Source organism: Pyxicephalus adspersus, chromosome 3 (genome assembly GCF_032062135.1).
Source record: "Pyxicephalus adspersus chromosome 3, UCB_Pads_2.0, whole genome shotgun sequence".
Taxonomy (NCBI): Eukaryota; Metazoa; Chordata; class Amphibia; order Anura; family Pyxicephalidae; genus Pyxicephalus; species Pyxicephalus adspersus.
Genome location: NC_092860.1, coordinates 8,527,060 through 8,548,392, shown reverse-complemented (window position 1 = coordinate 8,548,392; position 21,333 = coordinate 8,527,060). Strand labels below are relative to the sequence as shown.

The window sequence follows — 21,333 nt, the reverse complement described above, 5'->3', positions numbered from 1 at the left end:
TGGTAGTTTTAAAACAGCCATTCTCAAACAGGGTTCCTCCGGAGTATGCCAGACGTTCCTTCTGATTTGGTTGACTTACCTACTTGGGTCAATAATATGTGGCAGAGTTACCTGTGAGATAATAGTTTTAGTCATTTGTAAGAGTGGCATTCAGATCACTGTTGTAGGGTAGGGGGGGTCCCACTCACTGCCATTGTAATGGGCATTCTACTCCAATAAATTGGTTTAACATGGGTTCTCCAAAAATTTTCCTAAATATTATTTCAAGGGTTCTTTTTGGGGTAATATGTTTAAGAAAGGTTGTTTTAAAGGAATGTGACATCTGTGACTGTCGGATGGCAGCAAAGGCACACCACAATATGGATGCATTTTAAAAGGATTTTTAGCTGCATCCATTGAGATATGAAAATTATTGCCATGCCTAATTAAAATGATCATAGTATTATAACTAGAATATATTTATATATTATGCTTGTGTTTTAAAAGCTTTAGGATTGACTTTTGATTCTTACTAGCACTCTTGATCTGAAACCTAAAAATCGGACTCTAACAACTTGGATGGCTTCTGATTTACTTTGCTCCTATTAAAACGATCTGTAGTCACTAACAGATGTAAAACGCCAGCCTGCATATACCAACCTTGTCACCCTAGCACTGGAAACATTTGATGTTTCATAGCCAATTTTAGAAACCCAAAGACTGAAGGTAATAGGCAATTATTTTTGTGAAAAGTGCTGCTTTAACAGTACCATAGAAATAAAATTGAAAAAAAACAAACCTTTTTTCATATCGCAGCTTTCATTGAAAGAATGCCTAGTAGTCCTACCAGTAAATCCCCTGTTCCAGCATTTTCTGATAATTAAAAAAAAAAAAAAAAAAAAATACCTTGCACTGGGGTTCATTAAACTGCAAGGGTTAAATGGTTAGAGCTAGGGTATTGTAAAAAGAAAGGTTAAAGCTACATACACAGGTCCAACGGTTCTGGCCCAATAATTGGCTCAGGGCCGATATCAGGTGAGAATCTGGTGTGTGTACAGTGCCAGTCATCCATCGTCCCAATGACTGTCTTGGCGGATCCATGGACGATGAACGATCCTAATGCAAGGAAAAGGGGGGAGAGCGTGCAGCAGGGTGCCGCTCTGTCGTTCTCCCCCTCCCCTCTGCACTGAGCAGAATGGTGCTGTATGTACAGTACTCGTTCATGCATCGTGCAGTGCTAGTCATTGTAAAGGATCGTGAAAGATCCTTTCCAACCACTATTATTGCACATGTGTATGCAGCTTAACCCCTAGCTCCAATGGTGGCTGGTGCTGCTCTACCTCCATCAGGCCTCTGGGTTGTGGGCTGGGCCTTAGTGTGCTCACTTACATGCAAGACTAATGGCCTTGCATTATAGGGGATAATATGTCATTGCCTGTAACCACAGCTTAAAGGCTAAGGGAATGGTCAAACAGAGGAGGAACCTGCGGGAGCAAGGGAGTATGGGAAATAAGCTTGCTCTTACACCCCCACTGTAGACATAAATAAGTATTTCCCATTGCAGTGCAGCAGTAACCCCACTGGAAGGGAAGTTTCCTCGTCCTGAAAGTTTCATACAGACACAAGATCACTATCGCTGGAAAGGATTGTTGGTGATTGTTACTAGTGAAGTAGAAACAAGCGCTGTGTAGACACCACTGTCAGTTCTGTGGGGCAGGGACCTGCAGCATTTCTCCCATAGGTAACCATAGCAGTCGCTGGCTGTCAGTAAGGTGGTCCGGCAGAACAAATCGTTGAGTGACGTCAGGGAAGCTGCGGCAAAAATACTGAATTTTCACCCTAATGAATGTTTGCGATCATTTAAAAAAAAAACCTGGTGTTAACCTTTAAATAAAGTTTACAATTGTTCAAATTTTTGGTCTTGATTTTCTGACATAATATCAGACTGTAGTTCAATCAATGTAAAAGCATGTTTATTGATCGCAAGGCTTCAGGGTGGAATATCACTCAAAGTCAGCAATTTTTTTTTTTAAACAGAAGAACATTTTTATATTAATTTGCTGCACAAAAAAAAAAAAAAATAATCAGTACCCCAGCAGGTGCCGGATGTTTTGTATTGCGGCGTTTTATTGCCAGCCTGCTATTATCCTGGAGGATTTCTCCAACACGTGATGCTTTATCTTGTAAAACAGTTGTGTATTGAGGATTAAAGCAGAAGATTACAGGTGATTTACATCACGGGGAGAGACGGGCCGCAAGGACAAGGAAGGCAAATGGGAGTGGAGTGATGAGACGGGCCTCAGCATCTGCAAAATGATTCATATGTGTGGATATAGAGGCGGCACACAGCATGACAAATACTGATGGTCCTAGAGCACCCTTAATTTAGGAAAAATTTAGATGTTAAAGGGATGTATTTCATAAAAAAAAAAAAATTACTAAACTTAAAATACAGGAAAGGGTTTGTAATTTGTGTTCTACATGCTGTATGTCTTCTCTTCCTGTTCTGCACAGGAGGTGAGGGGAATCCCCCACATAGATGGCTGGTTTAATATTGCGTGTGACTCCATTCAGTGAGAAATTTAGGGGAAAAAGTGAAGGCTCAAAAAAACCTACCCCATCCAAAACTGAAAGAAGAAACCCTAAAATCTACAACCCAAACTGAAATTCAGTTTTCTCAACCACAAGGTAAAACAAGCAATTTTGCAAATCTAAAATACCATTTTACCTGTGTGTTTATCCTTTGTTGCATGTCAGTTCTGCTGATTTCCTGCAACCACTACCTATCTACGTTTACTTCAGTGATGACTGCATGCAGTGATGGCACTGATGGCAACAACCATAGAGTATGTCTGTAATGTGCGTTGAAACTGCACTTGTGTTCTCCAAAAGAAGCCATGTTGGCAAAACAGGAACACAATTGTGAAATGGGAGCACAGTGTTGTCATTCTACAACAGAAAGCGTGGGCACAGTGTTGTCATTCTACAACAGGAAGCGCATGGACTTATTTATTAAAATATTAAACTATCACCGGTAGAGTAGTATTCCCCTTAGAATGGCCAAGAAATTAGATCTCAGGTGTATATATTGTTCCCTTTCGGGCAGTTAAATATCCCATTAAAAGCATTTTGTAATAATTTAGGTTGACCTGTCACTATGGGATCCTTTAAACTTTTTCTGCCCTGGTTTTAAAAAAATACAGCTTGCCTGGTTGATTCTTGACCAAATATTGAATCCCTGACCAATAAAGAAAGTAGAATCAGCTTGGCAATTGCAGCATTAGTCTCTCAGTGGTAGTAAAAAAAATAAAAAACATTGATCCTTCAAGAAATATTGTTTTGTAGTCCTAACACACTTCCCATCCTAAGGTGATGTTGCTTTTCCATTGATACGGTATGGTGAGTGAGCATGGTCACCCTGGGATAGAAAGTGGCAGGATCCAAGTCCAAAAAGGTAAAGAAAATGATCACTGTTTCCCTCAACGACAGATATTAAATCAAAGGTCTTTAGGTGCATGGGCACCTAAAAAATGCACTGTTGCTTCTTAGTGACCACTTTTTCTGCCACTTAATTCTGGCTGCAAACAAACTGAGAATAGCAATAAAACAAAACACTCAAAAGGAGTTTTATTGTTTTTATTGGAATTGATTTTCTTACAATCGGGTGATTAAGAAACATTTCAAAACCTCATGAAAGCCACAGGTGGATATTTCATAACTAAAGTTTAAAGTTCCATTCACCCTTCCTTTGTACAACAATATTTTGCTACTGTACAATTCTTTTGTGCACCACTTATTCGCTAGGAAGGATTTACTGAACACAAACGCTACATAAGGTTTAGGTGAAAAAAAGAAATAAATAAGATAATAAAACTAAGGTGATCGTTTTGTTTGTACATAGAGCATATTAGTAATATTTAAAGCCCATATCTGTCCAGATTTTTTCAGGGTAGGAAAGGTTGGAATCTTTGTAGGGCTTTTATTGCTGTGTGGACTTTCTTGTCCAGGTGGCCCCAATTGGTCATGTGTTGTATAAACTCCCCAATGGACAGCAGCAAAGATTTGATGAAGGGTCTAACCTTCAAAACTAGAAAACAAAATTCTTTTTGGATTTGGGCTTTAATGTTTCTCCAGCATTGTGATATCCCAACCTTTGTGTCATTGTTTGGTGCCCATACACCATCTCTCTGGAAACCTTTGTTCTGGATACCAGTTACTAGATGCTAATATCGTTGATTACCCAATGGCAGCTAATTTTTGTAAGACTACCCATCTGTCAGTTGGCAGTTGTACCGACTACCTGCTAGTGTGTTTTTGTTCTGGCACCACAACTGTCAGGTTGACCTTGTTCCAGAAACCAACCAAACAATCCAAAAGTTGTTTCTCAGGCCCAACTGTGGCTTTGACCTCCAATTGGTGCACCTTTATTTTAAACACGGGGTCATTTGGTAAACTACGTCTACATTTGAAGGGTTATGGGTACACTATCATACCATAGAAGAGGTAGAAGCATCATTTGTCTTGTTAAAAAAATTATATTATTTTGTAAAAAGATTATTCTAGGTGTTAGAGGAGAAATAAAATAAGACCTGTTTGTGTGAACAAAAGTGATATGTGTGTTCTGAGGCTAAGGACCGCCTCCCCTGGGCTATCCGGACATTGTTGCCCTTTGGTGAGGGAAGAACAGACTTGTATATAGAAAGGTAACCCTAAAATGTGTGCATATGTGTTTGTGCCAGGGGCAGAAACCAGGGGCTCAGCTCCGAGTCATCAGAGAAGCAGAGTAAGGTAGTTTTTGTCTTGTACTGAGTCCTACACAAACTACATCTCCTTGAGGTGGCCAGCCAGAGAAAAAAAAACATAATAAAAGAGGCTTGTGGATGGACAAAGTCGACGATCTTTAGATGATACCATATTGGGCCAGTTCGTGCAGCTCCAAGTGATTGAAGGCTTCCCAGGGGCAGATAACGGTGATGTCTGCAAACAAAGCACAGTTGTCAGTATTGCCATCATTTCCATCATAGATTGGAAGCTACATACAACCCAAAACTTGCAGTGTTTGGGGTTGGGTTTCTATCACCAAAGCACGTAGGTTGAGAAAATGCCCTTTTGTTAGGTTTCTCCTTTTTGCTCGGAGCTATAGCAAATGGTGGTTTTCATGACCAATAAACTACTTCCCAGTAACGGTTATTGTCGTTTTTTTGGCACTGAGATTTATATCACTGACAATGTTTTAGTTCAGCAATAACCACACTATAAAAGGAAATTTACCCTAACCATAACTCCTCACCTACAACTCAACCATTTATTGTTAGGCCAACCTCCTTACCTTACCTGTGAAAACTTCCCATCAACCTAATTCCAAATTCCCAGTTTGGGTTTACCTACCCAGTAATTGTCAACCCAACCCTTAGTTTCTTCACTAATACAAAACCTTCAATCCAACATTGAACCCAAACTTGTCTTCGACCCCAGTGATAACCCCAACCCACAGTGTCATCCGAACCCTTGGTATTACCTCCAATCATTAACTTTTACACTAATGCCTAACCTCAAGCCTAACACACAACACACTAACAACTGATGGTCAACCCAGCCTTTAATATTACCTCTTAAAACACAACCTACTATAGTCCTAACGTTATCTCCCTTTCCTAATTGTCAACCCAACCCCAAGTTTCATCTCGAACACCTAATCTTCAATCCAACACCCAACCTTTCCTCTAATCCTTCTCTTCAATTCAAACTTTCAAACCTCAACCTCACCCCAGATAGTCAACCCAGACCTTTATGTGTCCTCTAATCCTGAATCTTCAAACTAAGACCTAACCTTCAGCCTAGATTGAGTTTGACACTTAACCTAACTTCTAATGGTCAACCCAACCTTATATTAACTTAATAATTAATATTATGGTCAACCTAACCTAATATTACCCCTTACCCAAAACCTACTCTCAGTCCTAATACTAATTCCTCTTCATTGTTAGATCAGGCCCTGAATTTACCTCTTAACCCTAACCTTAATCTTAATTTAAATCTAAATTTCAACCCTTTTGCCAAAATAACCTGCGACCTACCCCCCCCCCCCCAGGATAAGGATAAATATGAAATACCACTTACCTGTTCCTAGACCCTCCATACCGGGAATGTCATCACCAAATCTGTAACAGAAAAAAACTAAGCTCAGAAATAGATTTTTCTAATGTGGTGGAGCTGGCAAAAGCTAATCTTGTTTTATCAGTTTGGACCTAATATATCAAGACTGGAGAAGATAGACTATCATTGGAGATCCTGGTTGATTCCGCTAACTTGAAATGGATTTCTTGGTACTTGGCAAATGTTTTCAATGTTGGACCAGATCCATTCCAGGTTTGCTGGATCATCCAAGTTCTCCTATGATGACTATCTTCCCCTGTCTTGGAGAGCTTTGATAAATTAGGCCCTTTGTTTCCTTGCACAATAAGAGGGAATCAGGAAGTATAGAAGGAAGAACTGAGGAGGAACGTGACTGGATTGGTGTAGTTTCTAATCTGCTGTACATTTTAATTTGTCACCAGGACATTTAATAAGGAGGACACCAGCCATGCCTACATGTGTGTACCTAAGGATCAGGAAAGAATGATCAGAAGTGATCGGAAAGAAAAGCCTTGGGATATTGTACGCCTATCTGAGCTAGCATGACATTGGTTGGCTACAGTTACCTGAAGCTGCCTGTAGAGGAAGGATGATCATCCAATCTGGTTGAAAATATTCTTTTTTTCTATAATCTATATTGTTTTTTTTTGATACTTTATAATGTGTTATCAACAGGAGTCTTTTTTAAACAAGGCAAAGCACATAAACATATTACAGATTGGTTTGTCATCATTATAACTATGATAAGTGCCTGAATTCTGATTCCTAAACAGTTCCATAAGTCCCAGTTTCTCCAATAACAAATGCTTAGTTTTGGATACAGTGGGGAGGATTAGAACTTTTTTCCTGTTTATGTTGCTATTAGTGAAATTTATCCTTCTCCCGGACCCTGTGACCCCCATAGTTTTACCTTCCCACATTTTATTTTAAAAAGTGGATTTTTAATGTTGTCTTGTGTTGGGATAATTTGCCTCAGTTCCAGTGCGAAGTTTAAACCCTTTCATGCACATTTTAATTACAGTGTCCCCATTTGCGGGGTTGTTCCTCACTTCCCATTCTATAATTCAAGAGGCGTCTTTCAGTGCAAAACTAAAAGTTATTACATCCTCCCAGTCAAACCCATCTGATTGTATTTAACAAAGTTATTGATCTACAAAAGCATTGATAAAGGACTCTTACCCCTGAATACCCTTCTTTGGGGGTTTACTTTTGAACTGTCGGGTTTGCCTCTGCTTGAATTTAGGTGGCCCTTTCCTAGGAGTTGCGGGCCCTCCCACCACGCGGGTTGCAGACTTAATATCAGGCTTTGCGGGTTCTAGGTTCATGGCAGCTCAGAAACCTTGCTGGCTCTGGCAGAAACTCAATAAAGGGGAAAAAGTCCAAGTGACGCCAGCTGTGTGGAGATCTTTATAAAACCACCTGTGAAAGGTAAAAGAAATATTGTTATTAGAGCTCAAATAGTAATTTCACACCTGTGCCATACACATCTGAAAGATTCAGGTATTTGTCTGTGGGACATGCCATGTACATATGCTTGTTCCAGGTCCCACCAAGTAGTAAGACAACCTTCAGGAATAAACAAGACATTAATGGCAAGTCCCATGACCTTGAAGGTTTCAACTAAGCTGCTCAAAGTTTCTTGAAAGCCTTAAAATATTTTGCTTTTGATGTCAAGTTCCTGCATGAAATCCTTGTATGGGATGAATGTAAAGTGTGATTATGGGCAGCATGGTGTTGACCTATTCTACCAGCAGTCTTAAAGTCCTCATTTTGATCAAAGTGAATGAGGTTGTTCTCTAACGTATTTAGAATTCTTCAGGGTGTCAAGGTTTCCTTCTGCAACCCAAAACAGACTAAAATATTACTTTGTTTTCAATGCCATCAATGTGTGTCAGAAATAAACGATTTAGGGGTGCTAAACAAAGTAAACAGTATAGCCAGAAAAGCAGATAGAACTTCCAGCAGATGGAAGTCCTAATCCCTTTTTGTGTGCGAGTTTGATTATTAGATATTGGGCCTGATTTATGAAAGCTCTCCAAGGCTGGAGAAGAAGGAATATCATTGGAGATCCTGAGTGACCCAGCAAACCCAGATTTACTGAAAATGATTTGCTATTAGTTAGCAAATGTTCAAGTCCATTCCAGAATTGCTGATTCACCCAGGTTCTCCTATGATAGTCTTATCTAGTCTTGGAGAGCGTTAATAAATCAGGCCGAATGTGTCTAGTTCTGGGACCTCAGCTGTTAAAGGAAAAAATAAGGTCAAGAGAAAGGCAACAAGACCTGAGGGATAAAATACACCAGGGGAAAATGATACAAAAAAACCTTGGTAACAAAAGGAAAGGGGGGACACCAAATATTTAAAAACATGAAAGATGTGAATAAGGATCAAGGGGGAAATATTTTCAGTATGAAGCTGATATCAAGACTATGGGGATATGACCTCAATCTAGCAGGAGGTAAGTTCAAGTGGTAATATCTTACCAAAGGAGTAGTGGGTGCTTGGAACTTGGCAGAGGTAGTGAAACCACAGTATATGAATTTAAATGTCCTTGGAACGAACCTTAGTCTAACCTCAGACAGAAGTCTAAAACACTACTTAGTCTTTTTCTCTCATCACTCTTCTTTCTTTTTTATCTTTTGGTGACTGCTGTAAACTAGTGAAAGGTGCATTATGGTAGCTCTATGTTATTACATTTTGATTAAACCAGATTATATGGAACATTTGGTATTTTTAATCATCAAATATTTCCTTCCTGTTGCTGCGCTCCATATAATGACCCATTTTTCAGGTTGCAGTTTCATGCAGAAAGGCGGTAATCTGTGTTGACCTGGGTTTTAACTCAGCTCACACTTGATCCTCTTATGCCAAGGACGCTAAGAGGTAATTATAAGAGCGTGATGTGTGCCGGAAGAGGGAAAGTTCAGGAAGATGATAGACACATAGACCCACTTAAAAGAAAACCGGTCTACGTGATAAATATCCCTCTGGCTGGCTGGCTGGTCCATGAATTTAAAAAAAGAGTGAAAAAGCAAATACTATGCAGTTTTTAAAGTACCAAAATGTATCTATGTTACTTATTAAAAAGAGTTCTTTTAAACTAGATTATACAACCTAAGTTTTTTTAAGAAAGGAGTCCTTAGTCCTAGTCGTTAGTGAATGATGGGATGTTGTGTCTCATTATTGTAACTGGCAGTACAAAAATCTAGGGGAAGATTCAAGATCCCTACTTCCATTTTTACAGATTATGTACCCCTCTCACTCCTATTCACTTAAATGATAGTTTGCAATAAAAAATAATAATAAAAAAATATAAACACCCCTTCTAACATGTAAAACAAGAGAAGATACTATTTTGCTTTTGTACATATTGTTATTACATTGTAAACCTGTGTGGTAGTATTTTATATTGCAATTGCATTATGACAGACATAGGTCAGTGCTTCATAACATAAAGGTGACCATGGGAAGGACTATTCAATCCATGGGTCATGTCATGGGATGCCAGAACATCCAAAATGATCCAACAAAGTCATGGCAAGCCGCCAAGCTTTCCTGATTCATGCAAAGTCTGCTTGAAGTCATCCCAGATAAATGTGAAAAATGGAAAGACCTTCTGAGTCATTATCCAAAAAAAATACATTTGAAGATTTGTCAGATTAATTACAAACTATCTAACAAATTTTTCAATATGTACAAGCTGATTACCAGATCCAAAAAATGTCACAGATACAGGATCTACTGTTGCTGATTCACCCAAAGCAATGCAAGATCCATGGCCTTCTGCTTTGATTCAACAAAGTCATTGCAAGGCCTTTAGTCTTTGCTTTGATTCAGCAAAGTCACGGCATGGCCAGCTTCTTGATTTAACAAAACCATGGCATGAGCTACATCTCTGAAGATCTGAAAATATATGGCGAGAACTGCTTGTTCTTTCCCTATTCTCCCAATGCTGTGGAAAGATTCCACAGGTTCCTGTCTTCCAATTTCATTGTGCTAATCATTTCTCTGATTTACAAAAAGCCAAGATATAAAGACTATATCTATATATAGATTCCACTACATAGCAAGATATACAACACCAGGGTTACACAGAGGGGGAATTATTGGTGGTAGTTGTTAGTCTGCAAACTTTGAAACCAAAAACGGTAAAATGACAAGGTAAGTTCCATGTGATATGGTGAACAATTCAATAACAAAAGACGTGACCAAGAATTGGTTCTTTTGATAGTTTAGAGGTATTCTGGGTGATTTAGATACTTGGAGCAAAACTTCAGAACCACAGTCCAGGGACCTGATCATGACATATTAGGGAATAGGTGGGGTGGGCGTATTATTGATTTTAGGGCACACTAGAAGCACATTAGGTTTCTGAATGTTGAAGAATTGAAGCAAAAACATGCAGAATATGAAGATTTTGAATTTATATAGGAGTAAAATCTCTGTGTGTATCTGGCATCAAATTTTGCACCACATATGATGCTTCATTGCAGCAATATTCATAATCAAAAATCTTTGTACCTAATCACCTAAAACCAAACCTCCAAACTACTCCTTTACTCATATCCCTACCCCATTACCCCTATCCCTAAACATAAGCACACAACAACTGTAATCCTTTCACCAGTATTACTTTCATAATGAAATTATTTTGTGGCAACAGATTCACATATACTATACAATAAATCAAAAAGCTTACACCAAAACACACTACCTTTGAAGTAGATATAGTTGAACATAGGTTAGACATGCAACCTGTAGAGACTAAATGAGTGATTTTTCTAAAAAGTATTCTGATTTTACTGATGAGGTTGGTAACAGACCATTTTTTGGCACCAAACAGGTACAGCAAAGGTAATAGGAGTTTCTGGATATAAAGCCTTTTGTTAAGAAAAAAGCAATCCCCTTTTGTACATTTTACAAAGGTTTTTACAAACTTTATTGCAGATTCCTTAGGGCATTCAAAGCTGTTTGTTTCACGTTTACCTTTCTAAGCTTCTTCCTGAATGGGGAGGAAGGTTCTGCACAATCACCCAGTGCACAGTGTTCTGATGATGAAAATTGCAGTTAATGATTTCTTCTACATATATATACCTCTTAGGTAATATATTTCCAAAACCAAAATTTCTATTGCAAGAGATGACTAAAATTAAACTTGTATCTTATTTCAGACATCTAAGGGAATCAATGAGCCAATCATGCAAGCAAGAAATTACATTTCCAGGGGATTTCTGTACACCAAACATTTGCAGAACTCCTTAAAATGACAGTTTTTTGAAGAATAGTGATGAATGCAGATTAAAAGAATAAAAGGTAGTTTTTAATAACTTCTAATTACAAAGTGGCTTGTGTATCATTTGTATAAGCTTAATTTCTTTTGGTGTGGCGTGAAGAAAAGTGGCGTTTTTTCACCCTTAATTCTTTGTAGACTCTTTGCACCTCATCTGTGACCTAATAATTTTTAAATTAGTTTCTCCAGCCATTGTAGATTTCTAAAGTTAAATAGTCAGCATAGGTCTATTTTAATTCTCAAACTGTGCTAATTCTAACCGCAAGACAAATAAGCCATTACAAAATAGGGTTTTGCAGCAAAGCCTTCTGACAAGAGGCATTGATGAAACCTTTGTGCATTTCTTCACTGTAATCCTCTTACCTGTCAGTGAGCATGACATGAGCTCATCCTCATTTATAACCGCAGGAATGTAAGCACTACAGGGAATTATTATGGACGAAGAGGGTCAGTGAAGAGGCGAGTAAGATCTCCACTCTTCTGGAAATGTCTGCAAGAATCTTGGTTTAGCTCCCTTTACATTATCAAATACATTTCACATATTTATTAAATAATAGCAAATAAAATATTTTACTACAAATATAATAAACATTAACAATTTAGTGTAAACATCAGTATAGAACTGGTAGCCTTTAGCCTTGAATATTCAGGAGCTTGACAAACCAATTATGCTTTTAGGAATCTATTGAAGTCTAAGGACTCAAAAAGCTGGGAATCTGACATTCCCCTAAACATTCCCTGTGGGAGTATCTCCATGTTTGAGGGAATGTCTGATTCGCTTAGAGAAAGTTAGAGGTTATCGTGTTCTACAATGCAGGGTGTTAAGGTTACATATGAGGGTTATGGTTTAGGACAGCCCTATCTTTGCAATTTTAGACGTTCTCCCTCCATGTTTGCGTCCATATTATTTTTTAAAGCCCCAACTATTATCCAGTTGATAAATGCTACTCTTCCTGACATAATTCAGCAGCTCAGTACCTACTATAAAGCCCCATTTATTCACCTAAATCCACGACATGTCATTATTGGATGTCCTCTTTCATCTGGACTGTGATTTGAAGGGTCCTTCTTCTAGTGCCTATGGCACTCCCTGATGATATGGACATTGGCTGGAGGAGGGTCATTGGCAGGGTCCATTGATAGTTCCCAAGACTTCCAGTGGTGGGATGAGATGGTGACATAAAGAGCAAAAGGACTGTTCTGCATGCCAGTAGATCACCTATTTGTAGTTCCACCTGAAGAGGAACTGCAGAGGATCACATGATGATGCATTCTGTTAGGTAAATATGGGATAAATAAAAGCATAAAAGCATATGTGTAGGTGTTGAATTGTATTGGAGGTTTTAAAGTGGGAGAGTTTTGACCAGAGCTGGGCTTTAAAATCCCTTCTGTGGCGTAAAATGGTATAAACTGCACTTAATATCAAGAGTTCTTGAATTCTGACATGTTATCATCTTTTTATAAGCCCATCCACAGCAAAGCGACAGTAACTGCAGTAAATTACCCTGAGAGAAGCTGGCACTTTGGCTGACCTCCATCTGAAGATTAGTTAGCTAGTTGCCATTCAAGAATCCTGATATTAGTGCTTAAAATCACTAGTGTAGAGTCACTAGAGTACATGCTTTTTTCTGGTTCCACCAGCTGATGTTTATATCATTGCTTTGTCTGCTGTGAAGGTCAACAGAAGAAACTGGAGTGTGGTGTGGAGGACCATGGAAATTTAAACCCCTGGAAACGTTGGTTTCCCAATCGAAAAACATTCAGTGGCATGGGCAGCACGAAAGGAAGTATTTCTTCATAAAACATATGTACTTTGCTTTCAATTTAAATAATTCTAGAGTTGGTATATTTGAAGGCCCAGACCACCCAAGGGCAGATTTTAGTTCTGTGCGGTGCCTAGAAACATGAATCACTCATCTCACAGCTAAATGCTGTGGCAAAAAGAAAGCCAGGTAATGGTGTCACCTACCCCCTGACAGATGCTGCAAAACCTAGATTAGACCTTTAATAAAGCCTTAGGTTGTAGCAAGGACAGGGGCATCAACTTTTTGAAGCAGACTCTAAGAGATTCTATTGTTACCCATCCCAGAGTTAGTTTTAGGTCAAGTTAAACTCTACCCTCTGCACATACCATACTGGACATGGCTAATACAAACCAATTTCGGTCTACATTTTTTCATTAATTGACTATTCTATCTACCTATTCTATTGGAAAGGACAGTATGTTTGTTTGAAATGGGGACACATTTTCTGATATAAAAAAATATCTATATCCAGGTAATTGCTTCACAAGCCACTTTATACCTGAATGTTATTAAATCTGCAAAGATGTCCCAAAACCATAAAAATGAAAAAGTCATTTACTTGCAATAGGGCAAACCTAAGATTGAAATATGAATTCCACCAAAAAACTTCATTACCTGCTTGTGTGATTGATTCATAGCATTTTACAGAGGTCTGCAGATCTGAAAGTCAAATTGCAGGTATTCCCTGCAACAAACAATTAATTTGGGTTATCTAAGATTTATTGTAACTAAATAGAAATTCGTATGAACCTCTTCAGGTTGTCACAAAGAAGATAGAAGGTAATATAAAAAAATGCAGTTGCTTAATTGACTTTCCCTTAGAAATTGACCTTAGGCAATGTTTTAATGACATATGACTACCGTATAGTAGGGACATTAGATTGTGAGCCCCTTTGAGGGACAATTAGTGATAGGAATTTTGTACAGTGCTTGTATCATGTCAGTGCTATATAAACACTGGTTAAGAATAGTAATAATAACAAATAGAACCTTTTAAGGTTTTAATTTTTGTCTTTCTCTTTTAGGGATAAGATTTACCCTTCCTTCTTCCCCAATTGACAGAAGAGGTAAGTCAGAAAATCCCACCAGGGACAAAGACAGCAAAATGATCCCAGCTGAGATTCTAACATAATGAAAAAAATGATTTCTATAAGACTGCTAAAATTGTCACGTTTTTAAAGCCTAATATATGATTTGCTGTTGCTGATTACTGAACAGGCTCAGTAGTATGCAGGGTTTAGAAGATAAATAAAATGTGCATAATCTGAACTGGGTTTCCCCAATAGGAGCCAGTGGGATTTAATGTAGAATAATAACGTCTAATACCTTCATTGTAACAGGTGTTTGTGACTGAGATACTATAGGAAGTCATAACAGGACAACATTTGTATTCTCCATAATCTTTCTCTTATTCTGAGTCTGGGTGTATGTGGGTTGCCAGCATATGGGGCAGCTATTGAGCAGGGCAAGACAGATGAACTTGGCCACTGGCATGGCCATGAGTCAGTACAATACTAGGCCAGATTTCAATTGACAAGGGAATATGATTTGTGCCAATACCATACCAATAGTATTCTCTTCCAAGTCATAACATGGAGAAAGTCTTTCACTTTCTTGTAATATGGCAGACTTGGAAGATTCCTTTCAGCGCCATGGCAGCAATCTCTGTCTCTAGGAACATGGCAGATCCATCTTGTTGCATGGCATTCTCTTAAAACAACAGTCCTTATTTGTACCATGGAAGTAGTAAAGGTGAGTCCTTAGATTGCAAGAAAAGTCAACATCATGATCCAGGTTGGGGTTTATGTGTCACCTATAAGTCAGGATATTTCCAAACCAACACCAGCTAAAAATTTTATAGATCTTCCCGAATCATTTTCTTCCCCCAGATCTCAAAGGTTAATTTCTACTTTGCTTGGTCCCTAATTTGACATTGAAACCTTGGTATGGATAGACCTTAGGCCAAAGTATGTTTCTAAAACCTACATAATATAAAAGAATATTATTAAATACAATTTGGAAAGTTAACTATAGCATGGAGATAAAAGCAAAGCCTTCGGCCAAAGATGAAAGCCATTACAATTTGTTCTGCCCACATGACCACAGATACAATGTCATACAGCAAACCTAAAAAATATATATTTAAACTTTTTTATTTTAAATAAAAGATATTTTTATTTTTTTGAATCATATAAAATAGACATTTCTTTTTAAGTTCTCCAAATAATAAAATCCAAATCTATCAGCTGGACAACCAGCGTGTTATATGTTGTCTCCACGTGAAGTTACAGGATTAGCTGCAGTTTCTGCTGAAGCAGCAAAATGCTTTCACCTCAAGCAGCTTACAGGTGACACAAATCTCTAACCAGGATCTACCTGCAGTTGCTGCATTGTGTTCCGCTGGTCCCGTGTATCTGCCTAGAATGTCGTCAACTAAAGCAAGGTTTTGCAAGCCATGGGGTTCCACGATCAATGTGTGGGGGGGTCCCAGGATTATCAGGGAGTGGAGCTATGGTGAGAACAGTGAGGTCATTGGTCTAATGTTCGGGCTTGCCAAGATTACTGCCTAAAAATAGGAGATCAGGTTAGGGCATGGTGGGCCATGTGTTCATAGCTGAAAGCAAACCGATTCATAAGAAAGATCATCTGAATCTGCATTAACAAGAAGGCGCGTCATATTCTATGGTTTGTATCAATGGCTTTCCAGCATTAAATCCCAGGTGTAGGTTGTATACATACATGGACGTTTCCTTAGGATGGCACATAGGCATGTGTCCCTTTTTCCGGAATCCCAGCACACAATGCAGGCATCTCATTGACTTACCAAGAAATGTATTGACTGCATTATAGGGTACTGGGGGGAAATATGCCTAAATGCAGGTTTGGAAAGGCAGTGTCTGCATGCAACATGATTTTGGGACTCCAGAATAGGAGATTGTACCTGAATAAAACAAACCAAAGGAATATCCAGGGCCTGCTATAGCCAAGGGGTTCAAATATTAGGGGTCCCAGATTGATAAATTATAAGGTTTAATAGGGGGTGGTACTATGCTGAGAATAGTGTCCATGGATCCAAACCTCATATGTGCAAAAATTCCTATCTACAAATAAGAGATTGTGTTAGAGTACACTGGGCCATGTGCTTAAAGCAAACCTTTTCCAAAAAAAGATAAAAAATCTGCAATAACAAGAAATAGCCCATAGTCTGGGTTTCATAATATCTTTACATTAGCAGCAAACACTCAAAGTATGTTGTATGCAAATATTGACTTTTCTCAGTACTGACGCTTGCCACTTTTTCTCCCAGATCCCACCATACAATGCATGCACCTTAATGACTTATCAAGGAATGCTCACACTGCAAATACGAGGTACTGGTGACATGTTTAGTGTAATTGTAGGCTTTGAAAGTCAGTTTTATGCATACAGCAGGGTTTCAGGGCTCCCATACAGAGGTGGTACCCTATTTAAACAAACAAAAGAGATGTCTACCAAATGATGCTACCAAAAATATTTAATACAGAAGATAGGTTCACATTGAGGAAAGGAGAAAATTAAACAAAAGCCTTTATATAATGCTTCCATGACTGATGTATTTCACTCGTTATGAATTGGAAACTGTTGAATGTGTGTGGTGGGAGAGGGCAGAACCGCTGTGCAAAGCCCGGCTCGCCAAGTAAATTGACCAAATCCATCTCACTTTTAGACTCGATGTTGTGTGAATGGGCCAATATGGTCAGAATACATGATACTCCATATTATACGAGAGAAGAAAAGCATGGGGAGTTTCAGGGAAGCCCCGCTATAGATTTTGCACCATCAAATTCTCAGGAGAAGCCTAATTTTTGAACTCTGTATCTGATCTCCCAGAAGTGTAGGGAAATGCCACAGTCTTTTGGTTAAAATTACCAGAGGTAAGATGGGAAGTATTTAAACTGCATTTCCACAAAATTATTAATATTACACAGTATTTATACAGTGCCAATATATTATGCAGCCCTGTAAAAATCTGTAGTCATGTCACTAGCTGTCCCTCAAAGGAGCTCACAATCTAATGTCCCTACCAAAGTATTCCAAAGGCCAGGGTGATAACCACTGAGCCACCGTTCTGCCCATTAGTCATCTTTTTTGATTTTGTAGATTCTTCATATATAAAGCCATTTTTTTTAGTTTAGAATAATGTGAAAGGCTTCCAACCCCCATGGAAGATATCCCTCACCTCCCATTTCTGGATTTCCCATTGCTTTCTGTGCTATAGGAAACAGTCATTAGGACCAATGATTGGAGGACCACTGTGTCTTAAACCTTCCACATTTTATACTAAGCCCAAATGAAATTGAAACTGAAAAGAAAATGCTTATGAATTTCTAACAATTCGTACTTAAAAAACAGACTGATTTCAAGTAATCCATGTATTGAAGACAGGGAGTACTGCTTGACTGAAAGGAGTGCAATCTTTTAAGATGGATGTGATGAAAACCTATTCAAGATACTGTAAAAGGAATACTGAAAATTGACACTGAATGGCGACTATGGGCCTGATTTATTAAAGCTCTCCAAGGTTGGAGAGGATAGACATTCATTAGTGAAGCAAACCTGGAATGGATCTGGTCCAAGATTTGCTAACTAATATCAAATGACTTTTAGGAAATCCATTCCAGGTTTGCTGGATCACCCAGCTTTACTGCTGAAAGTGTATCCTCTCCACATTGGAGAGCTTAATGAAATCAGGGCCTTTATTTGAAATTTTTAAGCAACACCAAATTGTAAAAAAGGGCACTACCAAACAAACCATATGAGATCAGAATTCCAAACAGAATGAAGGTCAATACACCATGTTGCAACCTATAACCAATAGAATATACAATGCTATGATCTATACCACACAGACTTTAATTTACAACAGTCTAGAGCAGAGGAATCAGTAAAAAATAGATTATTAACAGTTGCAAAAGAAAAATCCCAGACACAAACCTACAACAAAATATATTACATTCAGATCTTTCCATATTGCTGGTAATGGAAGTTTCCTGTTTGCCAAACTCTGCTATCTCATACTGAAGACTGATTGGTGTCTGAATTCTAAATTATTTTTGCAGTTTCTGTTTTGATTCAACTTTTAATAATTACCTTTTGTGTTGTTAAGGAGTCTCTTTCATCAACCAGTGACTGCAATTATTCCAGCTTGGCTTTTAATAATTACGACATAAAGGTTATGAAGGTATCCAGATCATGGCAGAGCCAGAAGTAGTCAAATGGAGAAGTCTTCAACATTAGGAACAAATCCAAACTCAAAGTGCCTGATTTATTAAAGCTTTTCAAGGTTGGGGATGATACACTTTCATTGGTGAAGCTGGTTGATCTTGCACACCTGGAATGGATCTGGTTCAAGATTCAAAACATTTGCTCACAAATAGCAAATTACTTTTTTGAAGGAATCCATTCCAGGTTTTTTGGATCACCTAGCTTCACTGATGAAAGTGTATTCTCTCCAGCCTTGGAGAGCTTTAATAAATCAGGCACAAGGTGTTGAGCACTTAGCTTGCCATACCCATGGCAAATTTCAGCCAACTGCAACTATTTTCCATCCGCTTAGAATCCCAAATATAATTTAAAATAATCAAAGGCATACACCCTTAAGCTATACGCATCCAACATAAAATGGTGATTTTGATTGGTGATGGGATCAAAATTGCTCCATCAAACATGGTGGAAAAACAATGGTTTTCAAACTCATGAAGCTGCCAATTCATTGCCCTTTTTTGATTTCTGATGGTCAATTGCTAGCCATCAATTATTTGCAATTCCCAGTTAAAATTGAGTGCAAGTTGCAAAGTGCATGTGCCTTTTTGGTTGGCTTTAAGCACCCCATTAAATTCATCGCTATGTACCCCCAATCCTGCAAAATCTGACACTCGACAGTAAAACCAGCAGCTCGAAATGTGGATTTCAGGACTCCTTAAACTTACCCTGCACAAATGTTTCTTACATATCCATCCACAGTAATAATTTGTGGTCAGCGGACACCCCCTTCATTCGATCTCCTCTGGCAATTGACTGATCCGCCCCACCTCTGAGGCTCAGGATTTATGTGGCTCAGCAGTAATAGGATTAGCATTCTCTATCTCAAACGGTAATCTGATAGCCCATCTGGGGACATGTATAGTGCATCACCAGAACCTTTACAGTACCCTTTGCTGCAGTTCATAACATGGCTTTCTGTCAGAATGTTTACAACTCATTGATGATTTTTTGGAGGATTTACAGCGAGAAAACTGAAGTATGTGCATGGTGATGGAATAAAGAATACAGAGTATTTGATATGATATCTGCATTTATTGTCCACAGTTTACACAGTGTACACAGTTTACAATAAATAATGCTTTCTTTAAAAATGTTTACCATCCCATTATAAAACCATGGAGCTGCCCCAATTTGTTCTATAACATTCTTCACTGTTATAAGTTTTCTTTTAGAATTAGGATTGTGACTGTGGCCCATTGAGCCAAAACAAAATTTGTAACATCGGGTAATGATGTTGGATAAGACCTAGCTCATGATTGGCTTTCTAATTCATACCAAAGGGTTGAGATCAGGGCCCTGTGAAGGCCACTTTTAAACTGAACTGGTCACACTATGTCTTTATTGAGCTTACTTTATACAAAGGGATACAAAGGGACCTTTCCCGTAAACTGTTACAAAGTTGAAAGAGCAAAATTGTCCAAAAAGTATTCCTATGGTGTTGTATTATCAGAATTCTTTACTGGAAACCCTCAAGCTCAATCAATTGGAACAATGGGCCTATTTTAAAAAGGTCTCTCCAAGACTGGGGAGAATACACTCCCATCAGTGAAGCTGGGTGATCCAGCAAACCTGGAATGGATCAGGTCCAGAATTGAAAACATTTGCTAACAAATAGCAAATATATTTTAGGAAATCCATTCCAGGTTTAATAAATCAAGCCCTTTATTTAAAATTTTCAAGTAACATCAAAATGTAAAAAAGTCCACCACCAGACAAACCATATGAGATAAGTATTCCAAAGAGAAATGAAAGTCAATACACCATGCTGCAACCTATAACCAATAGAATATACAATGTTATGATCGATACCAGACAGGCTTTACTTTCCAACAGTCTAAAGCAGAGGAATCATTCCAGGTTTGCTGGGTCACCCAGCTTCACTGATGAAAGTGTATCCTCTCCAGCCTTGGAGAGCTTTCATAAATCAGGGTCAATGGCTACATATATAAATAAGTTGTGATTGTCAGTTGCTAGCAATTTTTTAGCTATACAAACATTTATTATTTTGATAATTATTTTGAATTATAGAATTCAGCTTTAAAGTTTCTAAGGCAGCCTTTTTCCAACATTTACCCCTGAGGAACCCTTGAAGTATTCTCCAGGTCTCAGGGAATCCTTACTAAAACCAATTTATTGCTGGTCAGTTTGATAAAAGCTTCTTTAATTGGTGGCCAGTAGAAAGATTGACCCCCTACAGTAGGATTGGATAAACATCTTAATAGACAACTAACACATCATTAAAGTAATGCAGGTAGCTCTACGAAGTGGTGTTGGCCTCAGAGCCACAGTTTGAGAGGTTCTTCTGAGAACTGCCAGTGTCAAAGATGGCCAGAGATCAATCAGCCGAAACTTAAGGGCTTTTCCTGAGAAATACCAGTGTTTAAGATGGCCGGAGGTCAATCAGCCACAGTTCAAAGGGTTCTCCCGCTAAGTACCAGTGTTAAAAATGGCTGGAGGTCAATCAGCCAGTGTGAGGGTTTCTACCAAAAAGGGCCAGTGTCAAAGATGGCTGGAGGTCAATCAGCCACAATCCGAGGGTTTCTCCCCAGAAGTGTAAAAAGTTGGAGGTCAATCAGCTAAAGCTTGAAAGGTTCTCCTGGGAAGCGGCAGTGTTAAAAATGGCTGGAAGTCAATCAGCCACAGTTTGAGGGCTTTTACCCAAAGATGGCAGGAGGTCAATCAACCATAGCTTGAGGGGTTCTCCTAGGAAGCGCCAGTGTAAAAGATGGCAGGATGTCAATTAGCCACAGTTTGAGGAACCCCTATCAACCCCTGGGGGAACCTGGGTTGAGATTAGCTGCTCTCAGCCAACCACAGTCA

At 38.6% G+C, this 21,333-nt stretch overlaps 1 protein-coding gene across 1 annotated transcript; it reads right to left on the bottom strand.

The window, feature by feature from the left end:
* Window positions 1-3,601: 3,601 nt before the first annotated feature.
* Window positions 3,602-19,285, bottom strand: PDE6G (phosphodiesterase 6G). Its single transcript, XM_072403487.1, has 4 exons — window positions 19,179-19,285; window positions 7,294-7,533; window positions 6,100-6,140; window positions 3,602-4,956 (listed from the first exon to the last, which is right to left on the bottom strand). The coding sequence occupies exons 2-4, from the start codon at window positions 7,437-7,439 to the stop codon at window positions 4,880-4,882; spliced, it is 264 nt and encodes an 87-aa protein (XP_072259588.1). The 5' UTR covers window positions 7,440-7,533; window positions 19,179-19,285; the 3' UTR covers window positions 3,602-4,879.
* Between the last annotated feature and the right edge of the window lie 2,048 nt (window positions 19,286-21,333).

Excerpts from the sequence above, each read along its gene's own strand:
- PDE6G (XM_072403487.1), bottom strand. The coding sequence starts at position 7,439 with ATGAACCTAGAACCCGCAAAGCCTGATATTAAGTCTGCAACCCGCGTG. Across the intron at positions 6,141-7,293 it reads CCAAAGAAGGGTATTCAGGG|ATTTGGTGATGACATTCCCG; the intron begins GTAAGAGTCCTT and ends TTTCTGTTACAG. Across the intron at positions 4,957-6,099 it reads TATGGAGGGTCTAGGAACAG|ACATCACCGTTATCTGCCCC; the intron begins GTAAGTGGTATT and ends CTTTGTTTGCAG.